Below are 26,273 nucleotides of genomic sequence, written 5' to 3' on the forward strand. Positions count from 1 at the left end.
ATTTTAGGTTTTGCCATAAAGCCTTAAGGAAATAACTATGCATACAGTTAACCTTACCAGTTAGTCACAAACATTGACAACATAAAAAGATATTTCCTTCTTTTTGTTCAGGAACATCTAGGCAATAAAAGATTTCTAACAGTAATCAACATATATAGATAGATGCATGTATAAAGGGGAGTCTGTTAGGGAGTATTGACTCACAAGATCATAACGCAAAGTCCCACAATAGACCATCTGCAAACCAAGGAGCAAGAACCCCAGTTTGAGTCCTGAAACCTCCAAAGTAGGGAAGCTGACAGTGTCACCTTCAGTCTGTGGCCAAAGGTCTGAGAGCCCCTGGCAAACCACTGCTGTAGGTCCCAGGGTCCAAAGGCTGAAGAACTGGAGTCTGATATTCAAGGGAGAAAGGTGGAGGCCAGAAGACTCAGCAAGTCTGCTCTTTGACTCTCTTCTGCCTGCTTTACTCTAGCCACACTGACAGCTGATTAGATGGTGCCTACCCACATTGAGGGTGTGTCTGCCTTTCCCAGGCCACTGACTCGAATGTTAACCTTTGGCAACACCCTCACAGACACACCCAGGAACAATACTTTGCTTCCTTCAGTCCAATCAAGTTGACACTCAGTATTAATCATCACAATTCTGGTTCCACTGGTACCTGAAGTTCCGCAATGACTATTTGTCAACAGTATTGAAACTCATTTTTGACAAACTCGTCTGACTCTTATTGGTCAGTTGGTTTATTTCCATTTTTAGGAGAACTGACCAAAATTTTTTTTTTTTTTTTTTTTTTTTTTTTTTTTTTTCCCGAGACGGAGTTTCACTCTTGTTACCCAGGCTGGAGTGCAATGGCGCGATCTCGGCTCACCGCAACCTCCGCCTCCTGGGTTCAGGCAATTCTCCTGCCTCAGCCTCCTGAGTGGCTGGGATTACAGACACGCGCCACCATGCCCAGATAATTTTTTTGTATTTTTAGTAGAGACGGGATTTCACCATGTTGACCAGGATGGTCTCGATCTCTTGACCTCGTGATCCACCCGCCTCGGCCTCCCAAAGTGCTGGGATTACAGGCGTGAGCCACTGCGCCCGGCCTCTTTTTTGCTTATGTGTCAAGAAGCTACACTTGCCAATTGCTATATATATGTTTTACATATGCCAAAATAAATAAATATATTAGTAACAAATTAGGTTGCCTTAGAATATAGACTGGATTACATAGATTTCTGGAAGTTTAGAAAACTTTGGGGCTAAGGCAGTGATTCTTAATTTTTTTTTTTTTTGAAACTCGATGTTTATTTTCCATGAATCTTATATGTTGTTTATGAGCCCACACAATAACAGCTTAAGACCATTCAGTGGTTGCTCCTACCCATTCAGTGGCCTGAGCAGTGGGAGCTGCAGACCAGTCTTCCGTGGCAGGCTGGGTGCTCCAATCTTCAGTAGGGAACTGCTGGACTGGCACAGAGGGCACCTGCGTGCCTTCAGACCAGTTGGCAACCTCAGGCTGAGTAGCAGTGAACTCAGGAGCTGGAGCAGTCCATTTGCCCTGAAATTCCTCCTTGGTCACAGCCTTTTCAGCAGCAGCCTGCTCTTCTTTTTCAATCTCTTCAGGATCTCTGTAGAAGTAGAGATCAGGCATGACCTCCCACGGGTGTTCATGGGAAATGGTGCCATGCATGCGCAAAACTTCCTGAGCCAGCATCCACCACATCAAACCCTCTGAGTGAGCTCTCTTGTTGCATGGGATGGCAATGTCCACATAGCGCAGAGGAGAATCTGTGTTACATAGAGCAATGGTAGGTAGGTTAACGTAAGACACCTCTGTGAGAGGCTGGTGGTCAGCCCTTGGGTCAGTAACCACAAGCAGCCGTGGCTCCCGGAAGGCTGCCTGGATCTGGTTGGTGAAGGTTCCAGGAGTAAAGCGGCCAGCAATTGCAGTGGCTCCAGTGGCAGCAGCAAACTTCAGCACGGCCCTCTGGCCAGTATTCCTGGAGGATATAACGCTGACAACAGCAGGGTTTTCAATGGCAACAATGGCATGAGCTGCCAGGAGAAATGCTTATTTAAAATGTGATAGAAAAATAGAAAGTTAATTTTTGGTTGAGATATAAATACTTTCAGGAACAAATTACAGCATTATAAATTAAATGCTATTATTCTTTCTTCATATCAATTAACCTTTAACTAAAGTAAAAGAAAGTCTGAGACAGCCCAGCTGTATTTTCAGGATGTGTTAGACTGAAAGCCAAGAAGTGAGGCCCTTTAGGGAGCAGAGGCCATGTCTTTGTCATCTGGAAGGTTGTATGCACTCAACAAACGCTTGCTGAAGGCCTAAATTCCAGTCTAAACTTTAGTCCTATGTCTATGACTCATGATGGGTGAAGAAACTTACCAATTTACCTAAGTCTCAGTTTATCATTTGTAAAATAAGGGCAATCCTTTTGATCCTATTTATCCAAAAAACGGTGCTGGTAATTTTAAAGCCTTCGGCCACACGAAGTTGTTGGCATCCAGGAAGAGCCTTCCCTTCCTTGGAAATACTAATGTAACAAGTAAAAATTCTAGGTTAAATATTAATAGTTTAAATAGACATTGTAATGTTTATATTTAAAACACATTTAACAAATATCCATGACTTATAAAAACAAAACAAAGCTACAAACCCACTTCTAACGACACTGAATAAACACCAGGTTGGAAAAATACATGGTAGTTTGGGGAAACATAAGCTAAAAGCAATTAGCAAACATATTAATTCTTTTCAGTATAATGATTATTAGGCAATGCAGTAAAGGCCAGAGAAAGATACATAGATCAAAAAGACAGCAGCATAACAACAATGACAGTAAAAATTACCATTGGCCATTGAATGTTCACTCTGGCAGACTTCAGCAGGGTATCTTTTTTGATAGATGAGGAAACTAGCCCCAGGAGGTTTTAAGTGACATTCAAAGCCACATAATAAATTTGTGCCACAGATGCCTAGTGTTTAGGTCTCAGATTCTATAGATACTGCCAGCAATTTTCAAGCTCAGTCTGTGAAATCCTCCAAGGTCACTGCTGGTATAGAGAATAAAATGAACAAAATGAGTAGAGCTTAAAGACCTCAAATCTTCCCCTGTAAGTCTTTTATTTTTTATTTTTATTACTTCTTTTCTTTTTAAAACCTCTTTATTTTAATTTTTAGTTCTGGGGTACATTTGTAGGACATGCAGGTTTGTTACATGGGTAAACATGTGACATGGTGGTTTGCTGCACCTATCAACCTCTCACCTAGGTGTTAAGCCCAGCACGCATTAGCTATTTTTTCTAATACTCTTTCTTCTCCCACCCCCAACAGACCCCAGTGTGTGTTGTTTCCCTCCCTGTGTCCATGTGATCTCATTGTTCAGCTCTCACTTATAAGTGAGAACATGTGGTATTTGATTTTCTGTTCCCGCATTAGTTGCTGGGGATAATGGCTTCTGTCTTCATCCATGTCCCTGCAAAAAACATGATCTCGTTACTTTTTATGGCTGCATAGTATTCCATGGTGTATACTTTTTAAAACCAGTCTATCACTGATGGCCATTTCACTGATCTTTAGAGAAATGCAAGTCAAAAAAACAATAGATACCATATCATGCCAGTCAGAATGCCCATTACTAAAAAGTCAAGAAACCGCAGATGCTGGTGAAGTTGCAGAGAAATAGGAACTCTCTTATACTATTAGTGGGAATGTAAATTAGTTCAACAGTTGTGGAAGATGGTATGGCAATTTCTCAAAGGTCTAGAACCAGAAACACCATCTGGCCCAGCAATCCCATTACTGGGTATATACTCAAAGGAGTATAAATCATTCTGTTACAAAGACATGTGCATGCCTATGTTCATTGCAACACTATTCACAATAGCAAGCACATGGAATCAATACGAGTCTTTTATTTTTACATTCAGTTTAGTTGTTCAACCTCAATAATAATTTTGAATTATTTGAAACTGTTTCAAATATGTATTTAATTTATTCATCCTTTGATAATAAACTCTGCAAAACAAAACCCACTATTGATACATTAGAATTTACTGAGCAGCCCCTGGGTACTAGGAGTTAGTTCTTAAATAACACCTGTTATTTGGCTGTGGCTTAAAGAAAAAACAAGCCAAAAATTTTAAGTGATAATCATTATAAGATGTCAAAAAGTGGAGTTTCATGTAATTTCTGAAATAAAGCAGATTAGACTCAGGCTACATTCCTTCACTGATGCTACTCCAAAGCAATGCAGCACGTTGGCTTATGACATGTGTGTAATGAGCCCAAGTAGAGCCCAATTAGACTTGAGTGCTGATGGCCTTCAGAAGCCAACTTTCTGTTCACAAGTAGTAAATTGGTCAGTTAGCATCCTAGGGTGACTATGTGGTGGTGTACAGGCCTGGGACTCCACACACTTGCCCTGCGCCAAAGGCTTACCTCCTTACTCCCGGTCTGGGTTCTCATGTTCTCTTAACCATTTTTCCTCTTAGATGGAACTAAAGTCACAGTGTTAGATAGTTATATGTTCAAAATTCTTATTTAGTCAGAGACTCTGACCCTGGGCAAATGATGTAACTTTGGTATGCTAAATCTCTGCAGTCTGAAATTGGCAATAACAATGGGATTATTATGAGGATTAAATGTAACATAACATGTAAAATACTTAATATAGTGGGCAGCATACTATAAGTTTGGAATGATTATTATTTATTAATTTTTAAAATTTCCTTCAAAGTCTTCTATAACTTATGTACTAATCAGAGTTCTCTAGAGTGATAGAACTAATAGGATAGATATATACATGTAGAGGGGTGTTATTAAGTACTAACTCACATGATCACAAGGTCCCACAAGGGGCCGTCTGCAAATCGAGGAGCAAAGAGAGCCGGTCAGAGTCCCAAACTGAAGACTTTGGAGTCAGATGTTCGAGGACAGGAAGCATCCAGCATGAAAGATGTAGGCTGGGGGGCTAGGCTGGTCTGGTCTTTTCGCATTTTTCTGCCTGCTTTACATTCTAGCCACACTGGCAGCTGATTAGATGGTGCCCACGCACATTGAGGGTGGGTCTGCCTTTCCCAGCCACTGACTCAAATGTTAATCTCCTTTGGCAACACCCTCACAGACACCCAGGATCAGCACTTTTCATCCTTCAATCCAATCAAGTTGACACCCAGTATTAACCCCTGCAACTTATTTGTCATTCTCCATTATTCCAGGTCCTGCCATCAATAACAAATGCAACATTTAGAACGTGACTGTCGCTCTCCATATTTAAACAGAAGCCAAAAACTTCATCACCTGATTCACTTTGGTTTGAAGACATTTAGAAAAATCAATGGTTAAAGAAAAATATTCTGCATTTATCTCCTACACAGCTTTATGTCAAGTGCATATTTGCATTGAGTGTTTTCCTTGGACAGCTGGGTTTAAATTTTGTCTAGCTTACCACCATCTGTAGTAAAAGCTCTAGATTTTTGAATATTAAGAAAAAAAATGCAAAAAGTTTTATAGACTAATTTCCCAGTTTCATTTTGTGTGTATGGCATATTGATGAGGTAAATAATTTGCTATAAAATATTAAATGTTAAACACAATGACCTGAACAGAAAGTTGTCTGAATTGTTAACAGTAGCTATGCTAATTAGTGCAAGGCTGCATTGCAAATTCCACAGAAGGCTTTACATAGTTAAAGTAACACAGATTAGTTTGCTATAATTAATAAGGGTCTTCTACATATCAAAGGAATTAAAAGTCTTATTAGATTAGCATTTCTAAGGGTTATACAAGTTTGATTTATTTATATAAATCAACATAATAAAACTGTAAAGGAAAAGAATTGAAAATAAGCTTTATGAGATATAAAGCAAAAAGTTATCATTTGTCTTATGTATGTTGTCCTTTTCATGTAACACCATGTATTTCATCATTCTTATTGCAGTTGCAGAGAACGCCGATAGTTTACAAATGCAAGAGCAAGGCCATATTTTATTTTTATGTTTTAATCAAAATTCTGTACTTAATCTAAAAAATATGTTCACATGACTATGAGCAAATTTTATGTCACAAAGTAACTGATTAATGAATAATGTGGTCTGTAGTCACATGTATAAACAGTCTGGAATGAGATGAATAAAATTATTTAAAAATGGAAGTTGGAAGAATATAAATCTAGGAACAGAATATTTATGATGAATTATTTTTTTTTAGCACACCAATAACTCTTGATTTTTACCAAATTCAACAAAGAAGATACTATTTAGAAATGATGGCTCCAAAAGCAAAGTGCAATGCTTGAACTGAAATTAGCAAACTATAGCCCATGGCCAAGGCTGGATCACTATCTGTTTCTGTAAATAAAGTTTTATCAAAACACAACTATGGCTGTTCATTTAGGGATGTGGATTTAGGCATGCTGTTTTCTGACTTGATGGCAGAATCGAGTAATTGAAGCAGGTAATGCATGACCCACAAAGAATAAAATATTTATTATTTGACCGTTAATGGAAAGTATTTGTATCCTCTTACTCTAGTTCACCAGACTGCTACCCGTTCTCACAACATATCACTGACTTCCAGACATCCATTAGTTTTCTCCAGTAGTTATGTCTAGTGAAATTCTTTTCTAGTGTTTCAGTTGATAATCACTTGTTCATATCCATCTTTATAATATCCATCTTATATAATAGGAATTATATATATTTAAGATAAACAACTTAATGTTTTGATATACAGACAGTTTGTGGTTTATAATGGTTTGATGTGATATTTTGACAATATTCTGGTACAAAAGCTATACATCTTCAGTGGAAACTGTACTTTGAAATTTGAATTTTGATTTTTATTTCGTAATTTTTATTATAAAATTGGCTTTGGGTTAGATGCTTTTGCCCAACTGTAGACTAAAATTGGGTAGACTAAGCTATGATATTTGGGGTTAGATGTATTAAATGTATTTTCTAGTCACAATGTTTTCAACTTATGTTGGGTTTATTGGGATGTAACCCATCATAAGTTGAATATTATCAGTATATATACATATATATTTATCATACAATCAGTCTTATCCATCACCTCACATAGTTATTTTTTGTTTCCTCATTTTTCTCTCTCCTCCTGCTTCTCTTCCTCCTTCTTCCTTCTTCTTGTGGTAAGAACATGTATGATCAAACCTCTTAACAAATTTTTAAATTATAATTTAGCACCTTTTTTATTGTACTCTAAGTTCTGGGGTACATGTGCAGATTTTGCAGGATTATTGCATAGGTACACACATGCCATGGTGGTTTGCTGTCTCCATCCCCCCATCACCTACATCACACATTTCTCCCAGTGTTATCCCTCCCCAACCTTCCCACCCCCCATCGTCCCTCCCCTAGCCTCCCACCCCCCAACAGACCCCAGTGTGTGATGTTCCCCTCCCTGTGCCCATGTGTTCTCATTGTTCAACATCTGCCTATGAGTGAGAACATGTGGTGTTTGGTTTTCTGTTCTGTGTTAGTTTGCTGAGAATAATGGTTTACAGATTCATCCATGTCCCTGCAAAGGACAAACTCATTTTTTTTTTTTATGGCTGCATAGTATTGCATGGTGTATATGTGCCACATTTTCTTTATGCAGTCTATCATTGATGGGCATTTGGGTTAGTTCCAGGTCTTTGCTATTGTAAACAGTGCCGAAATGAACATACATGTGCATGTATCTTTATAATAGAACAACTTATAATCCTTTGGGTATACACCCAGTAATGGGATTACTGTGTCAAATGGAATTTCTATTTCTAGATCCTCAAGGACTCACCACACTGTCTTCCACAATGGTTGAACTAATTTACACTCCCACCAACAGTATAAAAGTGTTCCTATTTCTCCACATCCTCTCCAGCATCTGTTGTCTCCAGGTTATTTAATGATCGCCATTCTAACTGGTGTGAGATGGTATCTCAATGTGGTTTTGATTTGCATTTCTCTAATGACCAGTGATGAACATTTTTTCATGTTTGTTGGCCTCATAAATGTCTTCTTTTGAAAAGTGTTCATGTCCTTTGCCCACTTTTGAATGGGTTTGTTTTTTTCTTGTAAATCTGCTTTAGTCATTATGCTGTACATTAGATCTCCAGAATTTACTCATTTAACATAACTGAAATATTTTTCTCCCCTTTAATCAATCTCTCTCCATACTCCCCTACCCTTGGTGACTACCATTCTACTCTCTGTTTCTATAAGTCTGACTATTTTAGATTCATACTATAAGTATGAGTCTTCCTGTGCTGGGCTTATTTCACTTAGCATAATGCCCCCAGGTTCATACATGTTGTCACAAATGACAGAATTTTCTACTTTTAAGGCTGAATGATATTCCATCGTACATATATACCACATTTTCTTTATCCATTGATAGGCATTCAGGTTTTGTTCATATCTTGGCTGTTGTAAATAATGCTGCAATAAATGTAGCAGTGAAGATCATTGACATACTATTTTCATTTTCTTTGAATATATACCCAGTAATGCTATTGCTAGATCATATGGTGGTTCTATTTTTCACTTTATGAGGAACCTCCATAATGTTTTGCATAGTGGCTAGAGCCTTTCCACCAAGAGTGTGCAAGTGTTTTCTTTTCTTGACATCATTGTCCACACTTATCTTTTGCCTTTTTGATAATAGCTATTCTAACAGATGTAAAATGCTATCTCATTGGGGTTTGACTTGATTTCCCTGAGGCTCAGTGATGTTGAGCACCTTTCCATATGCCTGTTGGCTATTTGAATATCTGCTTTTGAGAGATGTCTATTCAGATCATTTGCCCATGTATTTAATTGGGTTATTTGTACTTTTGTTGTTGACTTATATTTTGGATATTATGCCCTAATCATATATATAGTTTGCAAACATTTTCTCCCATTTTACAAGTTGCCTTCTCATTTATTGATTATTTTCTTTGCTATGCAGATACTTGTATAGTTTGGACTCATTCTACTGATCTAATTTTGCTTTTGTTGCCTGTGACTTTGGTGGTGTCACGTCCAAACAAACAAACAAACAAACAAAACAAAACAAAACAAAAAAACAAACCACTCCTAAAACAAATGTCAAGAAGATTTTTCTCTTTGATTTCTAGTAGTGCTTTAATGGCTGGCTTAAGATCTAACATTTAAGTTTTTAATTCATTTTAAATTGATGTTTATATGGTTTAAGATAAGGGTTCAGTTTCATGCTAGCATGTAAATATACAGTTTTTCCAATATCATTTGCTGTCCTTTCCCTATTATGTGTTCTTGGCACCGTTGTCAAATATCAGTTGACTGTAAATGCCAGGATTAAGTTTTAGGCTCTCTATTCTGTTTCATTGTTCTATATTTCTGTTTTAATGCCAATATCATAATGTTTTGATAACAGCTTTGTAATATGTTTTGAAATCAGAAATGTGATGCTTGAAGCTTTCTTGCTCAAGAAAACTTACTTGTTCTGCAGTACTTTTTGCTCAAGAATAGTTTAGCTATTAATGATCTTTTGTGGTTTCAGATGAATTTTTGTATTGTTTTTTCTATTAAAAAATGAAAAATGCCTTTGGAGTTTTGACAGGGATTGCATTAAATGTATTGAACACTTTGAATTATATGAACATTTTAACAATGTTTATTCTTTGATTCCACAGATCACACAAATGACATTATATTTATATGTATCTTCTCTAATTACCTTCATTAATATTTTTTAATTTTCAGTAAATGTCTTTCACCATTTTGGTTAAGTTTATTCCTACGTACTTTATTCTCTGTTGCTATTGCAAATGGCATTTTTTTTTTAATTTCCTTTTTGAATAGTTTGTTGGTAATATATAGAAATGCTTCTGATTTTTATATGTTGATTTTGTATTTTCACTGTTACTAAATGTGTTTATTAGTTCTCATAGTTTTTTGTTGAATTTCTACGGTTATCTCCATAAATGAATAGGTTGTTTGCAAACAGATAATTTTAATTATTTCTTTTTGATATGGATATCTTTTATTTCTTTTCCTTTACTATTACTCTAGCTAGACTTCGAAAATGAAGTTCAATGGAAGTGGTGATACTGTGCATTCTTGCCTGGTTCTGGATCTTAATTAAAATTTCTTCTAAAAAAAAAAAAACATGATATATGTGCAGAATGTGCAGGTTTGTTACACAGGTATATGTGTGCCATGGGGGTTTGCTGCACCTATTGACCTATCCTCTAAGTTCCCTCCTGTTACCCCCAGTCCCCCAACAGGCCCTGGTGTGGGTTGTTCCCCTGTCTGTGTCCATGTGTTCTCAATGTTTGAATTCCACTTATGAGTGAGAACATGCAGTGTTTGGTTTTCTGTTCCTGTGGGTGTTAGCTAAGGATATGGCTTCCAGCTTCATCTATGTCCCTGCAAAGGACATGAACTCATTCTTTTTTATGGCTACATAGTATTCCATGGTTTATATGTACCACGTTATCTTTATCCAGTGTATCACTGATGGTCATTTGGGTTAGTTCCATGTTTTTGCTATTGTAAATAGTGTTGCAGTAAACATATGCGTGCATTTGTCTTTATAGTAGAATAATTTATAATCCTTTGGGTATATACCCAGTAATGGGATTGCTCGGTCAAATGGTATTTCTGGTTCTAGATCCTTGAAGAATTGCCACACTGTCTTCCACAATGGTTGAACTAATTTACATTCCCACCAGCAGTGTAAAAGTTCTTATTTCTCCACAGCCTCACCAGCATTGATTTTTTTCTGATTTTTTGATAATTGCCATTCTAACTGGTGTGAGATGGTATCTCATTGAGGTTTTGATTTGCATTCCTCTAATGATCATGTGATGTTGAGGTTTTTTTCATATGTTTCTTGGCCATGCAAATATCTTCTTTTGAGAAGTGTTTGTTCATTTGACCACTTTTTGATGGTGTTGTTTTTTTATTGTAAATATGTTTAATTTCATTGTAAATTCTGGATATTAGATCTTAGTCAGATGGGTAGATTGCAAACACCTTCTCCCATTCTGTAGGTTTCCTATTCACTTTGATGATAGTTTCTTTTGCTGTGCAGAAGCTCTTTAGTTTAATTATATCCCATTTGTCAATTTTGGCTTTTGTTGAAATTGTTTTTGGCATTTTTGTCATGAAGTCTTTGCCTATGCCTATGTCCTGAGTGCTATTGCCTAGATTCAACATTGTAAGCATAAAATATGTTTAATACAATGAACCCCTTAATATCATAGCTTAGTCTCCCCATTTTAGTCTATAGATGGGCAAAACATCTAACCAAAAGCAATTTTATAATAAAAATAGATTTTTTCTTTCATTCTGTTAATACAGTGTATTGCATTGATTTTTCTATTGTTTGTATCACAGGGGTAATTCTCAGTGGGTCATGGTGTATAATTCTTCCAGTATGCTGTTGAATTTTGTTTGGCAGTATTTTATTGAGGATTTTTACATCTGTTTTCAACAGAAATATTGACCTATAGTTTTCTTTTCTTGGTATCATTTTTTTGTCTTTGATAATAGGGTAATCACAGCCTCATAAAATGAGTTTAGAAACATTTCCTCTTATTTTGGGAAAAGTTTGAAAATAAGTGGTTTTAATTCTTCTTTGACTATTTTGTAGAATTCATTTGTGGAACTATCTGTTCCTGGGATTGTCTTTGTTGCTGTTGCTGTTGTTGTTTTATGACAGTCTTGCTCCGTTACCCAGGCTAAATTGCAGTGGTGTGATGATACCTTCCTGCAGCCTCCTGGATTCATGTGATTTTCCCAAGTCAGCCTTAGTAGCTGGGACTACGGGTTTATGCTACTACAACTGATTAATTTTTTTTACTTTTTGTAGAGATGGGGGTCTTACTACGTTGCCTAGGCTAGTCTCAAACTCCTAGCCTCAAGGGATCCTGCTTTGGCCTCCCACGGTGCAGGTGTTATAGGCATGAGCCACCATAGCCAGACTTGTTGGGTCTTTTGATTACAGATTCAATCTCATTATTTGTTATTAGTCTCTTCATGATTTCTATTTCTTCTTGATTCAGTCTGGGTAGGATTTATTTTGTCAATTTTGTTAACTCTTTTCTATTTGTCTTATAAGCCTTTTGCTCTACTTTTTTTTTATGTCTTCCTGTGTTTTTTTTTTCTATCTTCCTTCCTTCCTATTGTTTCTTTTACTAATAGGCTCTTATTCCCTCCCTGTTTTGTGGGTAACTTCTATAGACATTTTCTTTGTGATCACCATGGAGTTTCCATACAATATCTGACAGTTATAACAGCTTCTAAGGTAATAACAACTTAAATTCACTTGCATACAAGTACTCTATACTTTTACTTCTCATCCCTCTACATATGTGTTCTTGTTTTCAAAATGTATATGTACATAAATTATGCATCCACTAACACAATTTTAGTCATAGCTATTTTAATTTTCTTTTCTTTTAGTGTTTATAATAGAATTAAATGTGATTTACCTGCCATTGTTAAAATAATAGTTTTTTTTTTTTTTGTATATTCACCTTACCAATGAGCTTTATACTTTCTTATGCTTTATTGTTGCTATTTTGTGTTCTTTCATTTCAACTTGAAAAACCGCCTTTAGCATTTTATATAAGGTAGATCTAGTGGTAATGAACTCCCTCAGCATTTGTTGTCTGAGAAAGTCATTATTTACCCTGTATTACTGAGGAAAGTTTTTGAGGGCAGAGTAATCTCCATTGGCACTTTTCTTTCTTTTAGAATATATTATGTCAATTCCTTTTGGCCTGCAAAATTTCTGCTGTAAAATTTACTGATAATAGTATAGGGTTCCCTTGTATATAACAAGTCACTTTCTCTTCATACTTTCGATTCTGTCTTATCATTTTGAAATTTGATTACAATGTATCTTGGTGTGGGCTCTTTCTTTGGGTTTAGTTTACCTGGTGTCTGTAAGGTCTGTTCTCGCCGAGAACGAAACGAAGAAACTGAGGCCAGCACGAAAATAATCCAATGAAAGGGGTTTTATTCAGGCTCCCAGACGAGGTTCTGCGGCCTGACAGGAGGGGCCGGAGAAGTCGCACGGACTCCTCTCAGGCACGGGGTTTTATAGGGAGTGGAGGCGTTCGATTGGCTGTGGCCAAGGTGAGTGGGACAAAATGGAGGGGAGTGGGACCCGTATGAAACAAAATGGAGGGGAGTCGGACCCGGATGGTGGGGAGTGGGACCCAGATAGGACAAAATAGTAGGCAGGGAGTGGAGCCTGGATGGGACAAAATGGTATCAGGTAAGTCCTGATGGGGCTTTTTTTCCCGAGCTCCCGGCGGAGGGGAGGAGGCATGTCTGAGCTCCTGGCAAGGGAAGGAGGCGTGTCCGAACTCCCCGCGAGGGGAAGGGGCGTGTCCGAACGCCCCGCGAGGGGAGGGGGCGTGTCCGAACGCCCCGCGAGGGGAGAGGGCGTGTCCGAACGCCCCGCGAGGGGAGGGGGCGTGTCCGAACGCCCCGCGAGGGGAGAGGGCGTGTCCGAACTCTCCACGACGCAGCCAACCTTACAGTGTCCTTTAGCCTTCCTGGATCTAGATATATATTTTCTTGTCCAGATTTGCAAAGTTTTCTGTCATTATTACTTTAAATAAGCTTCTACTCCTTTCTCTTTCTCTTCTCCTTCTGGAATTCTCAAAATTTGTATATTGGTCCACTTGATGGTGTTCAATAGGTCCTATAAGCTATCTTCACTGTTTTTATTATTTTATTTTTAAATATTTTGGTTCCTTGACTGGATGACTTACAATGACATGTCTTTGAGTTTTGCGATGCTTTCCTTTGATAATCTAGTCTAGTATTGTTCCATAATGGTGACAGTTTTATAGAAGCATAGCCACAAACTGAATCTTTTGTAGTTCTTAAAGAAAAATGCTGTTGAAATACTTTCATAAACAGACTTGATTATTGCAATAATTACTGCTTTATACTTTTTACTTATGATATTATTGCATCTGTCAAATTTACACACTCAACTTAGAGAAATTTGCTTATAAATTTTGTTCCAGTAACTATGGCAAAGAAACATTTTAATTGGTTTGAGTAATGGAAAAATTTTATTTTTATTTTCTCATTTTCTTTGTTACTTTATTTTTCTTTTATTAATGTATTCTAAACTTTGTCTAGATCAGAGAAGACTAATTATGGATGATTTTAAAATATGGTTTTAAAGTTATTCTTAGAAACAAAGTTATCAGATGAAAAGACATCAAGTGGACAATTGGCTTTTCAATCATTATTACAAGATATTTTTAAAAATCCAAAAAAGCTTTTTCTTAAAAGATTAAAGACCTGATTTACATTTAAAAACCAAACAGCAAATATGGCTTTTTCCCATTATAAATGTTAGTACTCAAAGCAATTCTATAAAAAGAACACCGTGTCACTTAATCCCTATTATGCTTTATAATTTTTTTACATTCACAAATATTTGTTCCCTCAAAAGAAATATACTAATTTTAGTATAGTTTATATACAAGAGTTTCTTCATGTCTATGGAGGATATATTCCAAGACACCCAACGGTTGTTTGAAGTTGCCAATAGCATTGAACCTAACTGTTGTCACTTGAAACAAATTTTCGTTCAGGATTTTAACCCCAAAAGTTAATGCCTTTTTCATCTTAAGCACTTGTCACATGCTGTAGTTATAATGTCTGTAGTTTGAGTTACAATATGAAAACTAGCACTTGTTTCTTTTCCCTTTTTCACAATTTTAAAAATAGGAGATTCAGTCTTACAATTTTAGCAATCTCAATATACACTTTTATTTTTTCTTTTCTTAAGTTGAGAACTTTCACCTTTCCACTTAAAGGAAGCACTTTACAACTTCTCTTTGGAACATGTGAAATTGCCAACATCACTATTCTTGTGCCTTGGGATCATTAGTAAGTAAAATAAGGGTTACTTAAACACATGCAGTGTGATATTATGATAGTGAATCTGATAACTGAGTCAGCTACTGACTCATGGGCAGATAACTTATAAAGTGTAGAAATGCTGGACAAAAGTATGATTCACATCCCAAGTGGGACGGGGTGAAATGGAATGATATTTTATTATACTACTTAGAAGGCAAGCAATTTAAAATGTATGAATTGTTTATTTCTGGAAACTTTCATATAATATTTTTATATTGCCATTAGTCACAGGTCACTGAAACCACAGAAAGTGAGTTTTATCCCTTATCATGGATAAGGGATGTATTGCTGTAATAATATACCCTTTTTAATATACCGGTGAATCATCATTCTGTTTTCCTATACTACCTATCTAAACATTCTCAGTAATTGTTTTTATTGAAAGATTGGCAGATTTTACTATAATGAATCAATATTGTAAACTCTCATCAATTATATATGTATGTATATGTCTAAATTTTTAAGATAGTTTAATATACAAAGCAAATAAGAATATATATAAGTCCAAGTTGCATCTTAATTGCCTGATAAAATTTTTGTGTGTCTATTTCAAAATTTATATATAATATAAATATCAGTAATATGAATATAAATACAAATATCACTCTTTTGGTTTTTCGTTTCTGAGTTTCGACAAATGCATAGTCATATAATCACCAATATAATCAAAATGCATAAATGTTCTATGACCACCATAAATTATTTTGGTGCTATCTCTCTCCCCTCAAAATGTCAACCTTTCCCCTCACCCTCAAAAGCTAGCAACCACTGATGTTTTGCACTCATATAATTTCACATTTTCATAATATCATATAAATGGAATCATACATTATACAATGTTGTAAGCTTGGCTTCTTTCACTTAATATAGTACATTTGAGAGCTATTCATATTACTGGATGTATCAGCGGTTTGTTCCTTTATATTGCTAAGTAGTAGTACATTGTATGAAGGTACTGAAATTTATTCATCTATTCATAGGCTAAAGTACAATCATGTTATATCTGGTCATTAGAGAATAAGAATAATGCTGCTATAAATATTTACATGCACGTATTTGTGAAAACATTTTCCACTAGTTTGGTTAATCTTTTCTGTTTCTTAGTAGTATCTTTAACAGAACAACTTTAAAAAAAAATACGAAGTCCAATTTATTATTTTTCTTTCATGAATTGTGCTTTTGGTGTTGTGCCTAGGCACCCTTTGTTTAATCCAATGGCACGATGGTATTTTTACATTTTCTTCTATAGTTTTATGTTTTATAGAAGTATTACATTTTACATTTAAGTTTATGACACATTTTGAACTTTTTGTATGTAGTATGAGTTATGGGTTCCAGTTCCTTGTTTTGAATGTGAATAGACATTTTACCACCACTTACTTAAAAAAACTTTATTATTTCTAAGTTGCCTCCACACGCTTGTTAAAAATAAGCCAAACACAAACATGGCTATTTCTGAACATTCTATTCTGTTTCATTGACCTTTGTAACTATTCTTCTGGTGCTATTATAAATGAGACTTCTATATTTGTTTTTCTGATTTTATTACTGTCATGTAAAAATACAATAGATTTCTTTTTAAATTGACTTTGAATTCTATAATCTTGCTAAACTCAGTTATCAGTTCTAGAAATTTGCATGGCTCCTTTGGAAATTTTAGCATAGACATCTATGATATTAAAAAAAACAAAAATTGTTAAAATTATCAAATGGCTACAATTTCTAATACAATATTTAAAAATAGACACTCTTATTGGTTACAATATCAAGATAAATAAATCACCGTCTTTCACATTGAGCATGATGTTAGCTATAAGTTTTTCTACATACTTTTCATCATGTTAAGAAAGCTCTCTTCCAGTTCTAGTTTACTGATAAATGTGTGTGTGTGTTTGTATGTGTGTGTGTGTTTGTGTGTGTGTGTATGGTAATGTGTGGTGTGTGTGTATGTATTTATATATACAATTAGGAATGGATAGTGCATTTTTTATTTACTAATTGGGATGATTGTATGTTTTTTTCTTTAGTCTGTCATCATGGTTGTGGAAGATAGAGTAGAAGTTAGATTACAATGCAAAGGAGCATTAAGGCTGTAGATGGAATTGAAGAAGTTAATCAGGTAATCTTAAAGTAAGAAGACTCTTCTGATATGTGGACAGGCCTGATACAAAGGAGGGGCCTTAGAAGTGGAAAGGCAGGAAGCAGGAGAGAGCTAGAGGGAGATGTGACCACAGAGAGAGGTCAGTGACGTCAGAAGAGGCTCAACCTACTATTATCTGCTTTGAAGATGTAGGAAGTGGCCATGAGCAAAGGATTGTGTGACCTCTAGAAGCAGAAAAAGAAAAGAAAGCGTCTTTTCCTCTAGACCCTCCAGAAAGAAAGGCAGCCTTTCTGATTTTAACCCAGTGAGACCCATGCCAGAATTCTAACCTAAAGACCTGCAAGACCACAAATTTTTGTTGTTGTAAGCCACTAATTTTGTGGTATTTTGTTATGATAGCAATTTAAAATGAATACAATGATTAATTACATAGTTTGATTTTCAGTTGTTCAACTTAATTTGCATTCCAACCGTGGTGTATTTTGTTATTTTTATATATGGAGAGGGACTCAATTCACTAAGTTTCTGCTTATGTTCATAGTAGATATTATTAGTTCGTAATTTTGTTTTCTTGTAAAGTCTTCATCTAGTTTCCTTATCTGAATGATTCTGGCTTTATAAAAATGTAGCAAATTATTCTCTCCTCTTTAATTTTCAAGAAGAGATTGTGTGGAATTCATATTATTTTTAATTAAATGTTTTGTAGAAGCCATATAAGCCTGAAGTTTTATTTGAGAAATGTTGTTTTAACTGAACATTCATTTTCTTTAGAAGATGTAGGACTTTTTAGGTTATTTATTTCTTTTTGGGAGAATTTTGGTAGATTATGTCTTTCAAGAAATTGTTCCACTTTACCCAAATTGATTTATGGAGTACAGTTATTCATAGTTTATCTAATTATTCTAGCATCTGTATCTGTAGTCATATCACTTATTTCATTCCTGATGTTGGTGATTTTTGTCTTCTTTATTTTTTTATGGGTCAGTCTTGTCTGAAGTTTACAAGTTTTTAATCTTTGTAAAGAGCTAGCTTTCAATATATAATTATTTTTCTATTATTTAAGTTTTCAATTTCACTGGTTTTTAATGTTTTTTGCTTTCTTCTGCTTTCTTTGAATTCAATTTACTTTGTTTTCTGGCTTATTAAGGAAGCAGCATACATTTTTATTTTGAAGATTTTTTGTACTAATATAAGCCTTTTAACAATATGTCTTCCTTTAAGCACTTCTTTAGATTAATCCCACAAATTTTAATATGGTATGTGTTTATTTTCATTTAGTTTAAATATTTCTTAATTTACCTTGATATTTTTTCCTTTTCTCTTGTTTTTTGTGAAGTATATTATTTATTTTCCAGATATTTGGGGATTTTCTAAATGTCTCTGTTATTAATATCAAGTTTAATTCCTTTATGTCAGATAACATATTTTGTATTACCTCAATACTTATAAATGTATTATGGTTTATTTTATACCTGAAACATAGTATAACTCGGTGAATGTCTCATGGACACTTAAAAAAATGTACATTTTACTGTTGTTTGATGGAGAGTGAATAAATTCTAGTTATTTTAATTTGGTTGAAACTTGACCAAGTCTTCTACATCCTTGTTAATTTTGTGTATACCCTAAGGAAAAAATAAGTAATTTTAGGAACTTGAAGGATCAGTACTTAATAGACTTAACTAGTTATTAGTTTTTATTTGCAGACAGTCCTATATATCAAAAATTGGGGTATAGTGTGGCTGAATTGTTATAGTATCCAAAATGTTTGTGCATGCAAAACTAGCCACAAAGTACATAAACAAAAAATTGATATAATTAATGGAGGAAAGTATGACAAATCCTCAATAGCATAACATAAAATATATGTATAAAATAGTTGTATAGCTATAGAAGACTTGAGCAGCATAATTAATAATTCTTCATTAGTGTAGTAGTCAGAGTTGCAATGTCCCCCAAGATTCCTGCACAACAGTGTGCACACACTGAATAGGCCCTGGGGCTTTAAATATGATGGGTATCTGTTTGTGGGATTAGGTTGTGTTATGTAGGATACAGTTGTTTTCAAGAAAGGAAAGTGGCCTGAAATAACTAAAGTATATGGTCAGAAACAGAAGTCAGAAATTCAAAGTGAGGGGAATTCAACACAATGGAAGCCAGGCTGGTGGCCCACACCTGTCATCCCAGCATTTTAGGAAGCTGAAGCAGGAGGATCCCTTGAATCAGGAGCTCAAGCCAACCTGGGCAACAAGGTAGACTCTGTTTCTACAAATAAACAAACGAAAAATAGCCAGGTGTGGTAGTTTGTGCCTGTAATCCCAGCTACCCAGGAGGTTGAGGCAGGAGGATCACTTGAGCCTGGGGTTGAGGCTATCGTCAGACTTAACATGATCATGCCTCTTCATTCCAGCCTGGGTGACATGATGAGACCCTGTCTCAAAAATAATACATTTTAAAAAGCAATAGAAATTATTTGTTGCTGGCTTTAAATATGAAGCGAGCCACATGTCAAGAAATGTGAGTGGCCTCTAGAGCCAGAAAGAGGTCTTTGGCCGACAGCCAGCAACATGGACCTCAGTGCTAAAATTATAAGATGTTACATTTGGCAAACCTGAGTGGCTTAGAAATGCATTATCCCTCAGAGCCTCCAGAAGCAGCCACAGCCCAGCCCAAATCATCATCTCAGCCTCTTGAAATCTTGATCACAGAATCCAGTCATGCCATGCTCAGACTTCAGAGCCACTGTTAAGTCACTATGTTTGTGGCCAGGTGTCATGCAGCAATTAGAAACAAATAAAAATGAACAGGAATGTATTTACCAAAAATCATACAAGGCACTTACAGGAAAAATGAATAAAACTCACTATTATGAAGTTAAGGATTTTCATCAAAATTATATGTAGGCCCAATGATATTCCCATCAAAATATGAATATACTTTTTGGACTTGAAAATACCATTTTTATAAATTCCATATTTATATGGAATGTCAAGATATAAAGACTAGCCAAGTCAATTTTAGAGTACAAAAAGACAGCTTGTTTTCATTCTGTTTGTAAGGATATAAATTGGTAAAACATTTCTGGCAACTTTAAATCTAGGAATTTAATATAACAAAAAACCTGAAAGTGCAAATCCTCTCCCCACCACACATATCAATTCAAAAGAAGTATATCTTATCGATTTTAAGACAATTGCATACATCCATACATGTATACATAAAGTGCCCTTTCCAAGTAGAATTATTAAAGACATTACATAGTGTTTTCATAAAAGGAAATGTTACCAGTCACCAGCCATTATTTTCCCTGGAATAATAGCCACTGTATATTTTAAGTGAAATCACAGAGTAAAAATGTTAGGTGCACTGGAATACAAAAGTTGATCGTTTTTCTTTTTTCTTCCAATGAGATAACAAAAAATTATCTACTGATATTAGTCTTGGACAGAAGCTTCATATATGCTTGAGAGAAAATGATTTCGTGGCATCAAAGCATATTCATATATCACGTGTTTGCCTTCTAAAGAAAACAGATATTATTAAATCATAGGCACTTAGTTCATCAAGATAGGTTTAGGCATGTAAATTATAGAGTATCAGCTAAGAAAGAACCAAATTATTTTGCATAATAAAATGGCAAGTTACTGAGAAATATGTCAGAAGAAGCTGCATGTTGATGAAGAAAGGGCATAGAAAAAATATAGGTAGCTATATGATTGATGCTGTATTGTACTTGAGGGAGAAAATAAATTTTAATGGAGATGTGTGTTTTTTTCACTGTGGGATGTGCAGTATAAACAATCTCAGCTGTATCCCTTGCGAAGTCTGCAATAAGTTCTGTGTAGCTCACACCTAATACTTTCATTGTGAAGAGTTTATGTTGGTAGAACACGAAATGAAAGGATGTGCTGAATTATGAATCCAGGACAGACAGAGGCTGCCTACAGCGGCTCTGAAGCTAGAGGAAAACTAGGCAGCTGATGTGTGGATTACCTGTGTGAAAAAAATAAAGGGAAGCATGCAGCACAACTCTCCATGAAACACACAAAAATGTTACGGGTGCTTGGGATTTTCTTGCAAATAATTTCAGCTTCTTCTTTTTATCTGATTTTTAACAACAAACATGCATTTATGGTTAGAAAATATATTATTTTCATTTAACTATCCTGTACTAATTTGGGGGACTCTTTTCTACTAACTGAGACTTTAATCCGTGCCGGTTGAGCATGGATAACCTGCCACGCCTCATGTGCTTTTTGACTCAACATTTCACTTTACTCAGTTACTCCCCATCACCCTTGGCCAGGCTGATGGGGAATTATTTTCTCCCAACCATGCTGGTGCAAAGGCTTTTCTTCCTGGTACTCTGTCTTTCCTTTACCTTTCCCAGGTGCAAGCCATCCTCACAATGTGGAGCCTTGCCACCTTCCCTGCTTTCTCCCTTTTATCCTTCAGAGAGATGAACCCCATGAATCTCTGGCGTATTTAACCCCACCATGGTGTCTCCATCTTCACACTCTCAAATGACTCCTGAGTGACGTAAGACAGTTTCTGTAAGCCTGATCGTTCCACACAAACCTTGATGTGTCACCTGCAGTGCTTTTAAGTCATTAAACATCATTTAGTAATTCAATCCCAGCTGACACTCAATCCAGAAAACACTGTACTAAGTAGTCCAGTGAGATGTACACAATTGTGTGAAGCTGAGAATCCAGAGGATTTGCCACTCAGTTTTTGCTTGTGGCTCTGTTTGCTTCTCTGTCCATGCATGGTGGCCCTCATCGGCAGCCTCCTGCTCTGCTCTACCCACTGTCATGTACCCTGGGATGAGCGTGCCTATAACTTTGAGATGCCTTATAGAGTTTCCCATTAAAAATTTGAATAGAGCATGTGACATGTATGACAATTTTTAATTTGTTGACTACTTGTCCATTATTTTCTTAAAATAGAAAAAGCAGATAATTTGTTTTGTTTATATAGTCCCAGCAATGAATGTCAGTATCAAACCTAAGAAGTGCTGGGAGAAATAGGACAAATATTAATACTAGCCATTGTTGGGTGGTAAGTTTATTTATACTTTTCTAAAAAGTATTGCATACATTTTTGTAATTGGCATATATATCAATCAGAGACAAGTCAGAACACAGAAAACACACATTTACACAGAAAAATTACAAAGAATTGTTAACCTGATAGTCCAGAAATGGAGTGGCACGAGAAAACACTGAAGTATTACAGATAACAGTTGTATGAAGCAACGAGTACACCTAGGGCTTAAGGGAACATAGGAAAGAGACTGTAATGATTAATACACAGATGCTTGGGGAAGGGAGTAGACAGCAGAGTTAGGAGGTGGAATTGCTGCACACGTAGTGCAAGTACTTTTGGAGCACAGAAGGACCCACAGAGCTGCAACTGGGATCCCCGGGCATAGACTCATTGCTGATGTATCTCAGGTGCAGAAGTGGGAGGGAACAATCCCATGCCACTCCTACTCCGTCCAGCTTCCCTCTGGAGCTCCCTATTGGCTGAACCAAGGATGGAGCTGATGCCCAGAGAGTAGAGAAGCATGGGTTGGAAGCATAGGACCGCAGCGTGATACTCAACAAAGCATGTATATAACTTCAACTGGAAAATAACACTATATACACTTGATTAAAGGCAACATACCATCTAATTATTGGATGGGAGCCTGAACACAGTCAGAGATCTTTGGCAGATGTTCCAAGGTTGACTGGCCACTAACTAGCTAACTGGAATAAGCAAGATGTGAACTCTCTTCACACAATACCTGCTTCATAAAACAAACAAACAAACAACTCAGTAAACCTTTGAAGAATAGAAAATCCCAGGAAGTAATCATGAAATATAAATGTTGAGGACTTGGCTTCCAGAAGTTGAAAAAGAGAGAGCAGAATTTGGTAATAGCTTTTCATATGTTTACGGCTTAGTGTTTTTCTATTAAGACAGTGAGTGAATGATTTAACCCATGTACAAATGAGTGAATGTGCAAGTGCTCATTGTCACTGGATTTGGGAAGCTGTGCCTGTCAGAATCAATGCAAAAAATAGAATCACCTCAGATTATTCAAATAACCAGAATTTAATAAAGAGACCATGCAGGGCTATGGGCACAAATACGGGAGCAATCATGGGCTTCTGAGAACCAGACGCTAGCTCCAGCAGGAAGCCATTGGCATCTCTAGGGATCAGGATCAAAGGCTCGACATCACATTTCCCGGAGCCAAAGAAGAGGTGCTTGCTGGTGAGTGCTATCATTGTGGAAGCACTGATAGTGCCAGAGATGCAGGGATAAGCCAAGAAGGAGAAGAAAAAACATACCACACTATCCTCCACCCTGGCAGGTTCCGGTAGTCCTCCCAGGTTCTGACGGTCTCCCTTTAATGAGAACCCACCAGTGCTCATTAAAGAAGCCTGGACAATGCAGTTCAATGTAGTAGCCTTTTTGCATGGAGATCAAGGCAAGCGGGAATGGAAAATTAACTTAGGGCAAGAATAATCAGCACAACAGCCCTAATAAGTTTTCCAGCAAGTCAATGTTGTAGGAGAACTTGTGAATGAATAGATTTATTTACACAGGTTGTAACTAGTCTACAGGATAGGAACTGGTTTGGACCATGGAGAGATTTTATGCTCTCCCACCGATAGCTGGAATCTGTCAGGATTTCTAGAAGTTGCATTTCTTTTTTAAAGAATATCTTATTGTAGTACCCATTATAAAAGTATGTATTCATTTTTATTCAGTTGCAAAGTGTTTATCATGAGTTTTACACATTGCCTGTGAAAACAAACCTCTGCTTCCCACAGTGGAGGAGGGCGGGGGTCCCTGAAATAGAAGCTTTGATAAAGATGCTGACAGTAAAGTGTTTACTTGTAAAACAATAGCCAGGATTAATTGTGTCTAACACAAGCAAAAGAAATAGAAACAGAAGGCTAATACACATATTTTCCTTGCAACTTCTACAGAATATTATTTCTAAAATACTGTTTGGGAGTCACAGGTTGCCTCAGTTTGAGAAATTCTTTGTAAGATAAATATCTTAAAAATACATTTTTAAAAATATAAAGATGTAATTTAAAACATTCATTTAGCAGTTGCAATTATGATAGTTCTTAGTGCCATTTATTAAATATTTCCAGATCTCTGCCTTCCGGGCACAGGTCTGAACAGCAATTTCCTTGTGCTGTACTTTGGTCACAAGATGTCAATAGAAGAAATGGGTGCATTATTGAGTTTGGCCCCTTCCCTCTTTCCCTATTCCACAGTTAGGAGCAATTCTCCAAAGATTGGCTGCTCCGTTGGCTTTGGACCTTATTACGTAATGCAGAACTGAGCCCCCAGTGAATCAAAGTAGATGTGTTGTTTTAAGCCGCTATGATTTGAGTTTGTTTTAAGGCAGTATAACTCAGACTGTACCGTCTGATACATACAGTATTCAAAACAAATACAATTTATACTTGGAAATCCTGGAATCACCTAAGGATACAGCTGGCAATTATAATATATTTGAGGCCAAACTCTTCATGATAATGGCTTCATGATTTGAGAAAGCTGCTTCTACCTCCAACCCCTCCCTTTGCTACACAGCATTTTACAGAACAAAAAGCAGAGGCATTAAAGAGTTTGTCAGTAGTGGACAGACATTTGTGTCTGCAGTGCTCTATTGGTCCATAGAGTGTCAGGAGCATACTACATTCTGTATTGAACTGAAGATGCAGCTTAGTGTGTGAACAGGCAGAGAACAAGCTCGTTTTTAGCCTGGCTTCAATGCTGGATATGGTAAAAATTAAAAGTGAGAAGGTATAAGGAAGTTTTTGATTTTTCATTATTTCCTCAAAATGGATTGGCCAATTTGTACCACTCAGTGTAAAGATTACTGGAAACTCTTAACCTTAATCTGAAGACATCCAACTTTCCCTAAACTTTTTAAGCAGTCTAAAGTTATTTGATGAGAACGTGGAAGATAAAAATAATAAGTGATACTTTCCTCTGAATTAAGAAGAGCAACAGATAAAAATTATTTTCATTCTATCTATTTCTACCTTGCTTCTGTTAATAGGACTCCCCAGTTCTACCTGGATTCATAGCTACTTAGCGAGAGACAAGCATTTAATCTGAGACCAGGTCTGGCCATTTGATGAAGTACTGGTCGGTGAGCTACAAATGGAACAATGCATGCAACACCCGAGTTATGTCCCAAAGGAAGTGGATATGTGTTTCCATGGCCTTTTTGCATTCCTGCCAGTTAGATGCAAAATAAGAAAAACAAAACAAAAGATAATGGCAGTTGAGTTGGAAGATCCAGTTAGGATCCAGAAGTGAAGCAAAATAAGATTCTGTATTATTTATGTCAAGATAATTTGGAGTCTCATTTATTAAAAATAGCAGCTTAGATTATGCTTTTATTAGACCAATTACTATGAACACTATAAGAAAACCAGTTCACACATATTTTTTGTTGTGGCCACTATTGTGTATTTTTTAAAATTTTTATTTCTTATTAAACTTCAGGTTCAGTGTGTTGAGTTAATCATACACCTCAGTGAATGGTCTTTTATTGTCACTGATCTACCTATTTTATTTAACGACCTACTATCCATGTTATCTGGGGCTGTTTATTTCACTTCTCTGTGCTTCAATTTTTTCATTTGTAAAATGAATGTAAGAATGGTTTCAATCTCTTAGGGTTGTTCTGAGGATTTAAAAAGTCAATTTGTGTAAAACCCTATATTCAGCATGTAGTAAGTTTCTATCATTTTTATTAGTTATTATTATTACTTTGTATTCTCATTTACCAATCATATTTTCTCTGTTTCTATTAGCAGTCTTTTGGATATGTTAATACATATCCTTTTGCTTATATCTGTTCTTACCAACTACGCATTATGGATTCATGTGTATCAGTTTATATTTATGTAAATGGTACTATGTTACATACATAAATAGTAAAGCTCTAAGATCCACTCAGGTTACTGTGAATACTTCGGACCAGTTTCTGTGAGCTGCCACATGGTGTACACCTACCATATTTCAGCTACCTACTCTCCCAGTGACAGCTGCCAAGACTGCCTGTGACAAGACAAATTCCATGACAGGAGGCTCTCTCTCTCTCTCCATCGCAAACAATCGTGTGATGAACAACCTTGAAAAAGTCCACTTTGAACCCATTTGAGAAATTAGTTTAATATATAACCATGAGTAGCACTGCATAACA

General features: G+C 36.1%; 1 protein-coding gene across 1 annotated transcript; it reads right to left on the reverse strand.

The window, feature by feature from the left end:
* Positions 1 to 1,345: 1,345 nt before the first annotated feature.
* On the reverse strand, positions 1,346 to 26,176 carry LOC105709670 (small ribosomal subunit protein uS2-like). The gene is made up of 4 exons (XM_064364252.1): positions 26,102 to 26,176; positions 23,179 to 23,436; positions 17,208 to 17,262; positions 1,346 to 2,061 (listed from the first exon to the last, which is right to left on the reverse strand). Exons 1-4 carry the CDS (start codon positions 26,174 to 26,176, stop codon positions 1,346 to 1,348), a joined length of 1,104 nt encoding a protein of 367 aa, XP_064220322.1.
* Positions 26,177 to 26,273: the final 97 nt, after the last annotated feature.

This window comes from Aotus nancymaae, unplaced genomic scaffold, assembly GCF_030222135.1.
Source record: "Aotus nancymaae isolate 86718 unplaced genomic scaffold, 86718_ANA_hifiasm-v0.15.2.pri h1tg000057l, whole genome shotgun sequence".
NCBI classification, from domain to species: Eukaryota; Metazoa; Chordata; class Mammalia; order Primates; family Aotidae; genus Aotus; species Aotus nancymaae.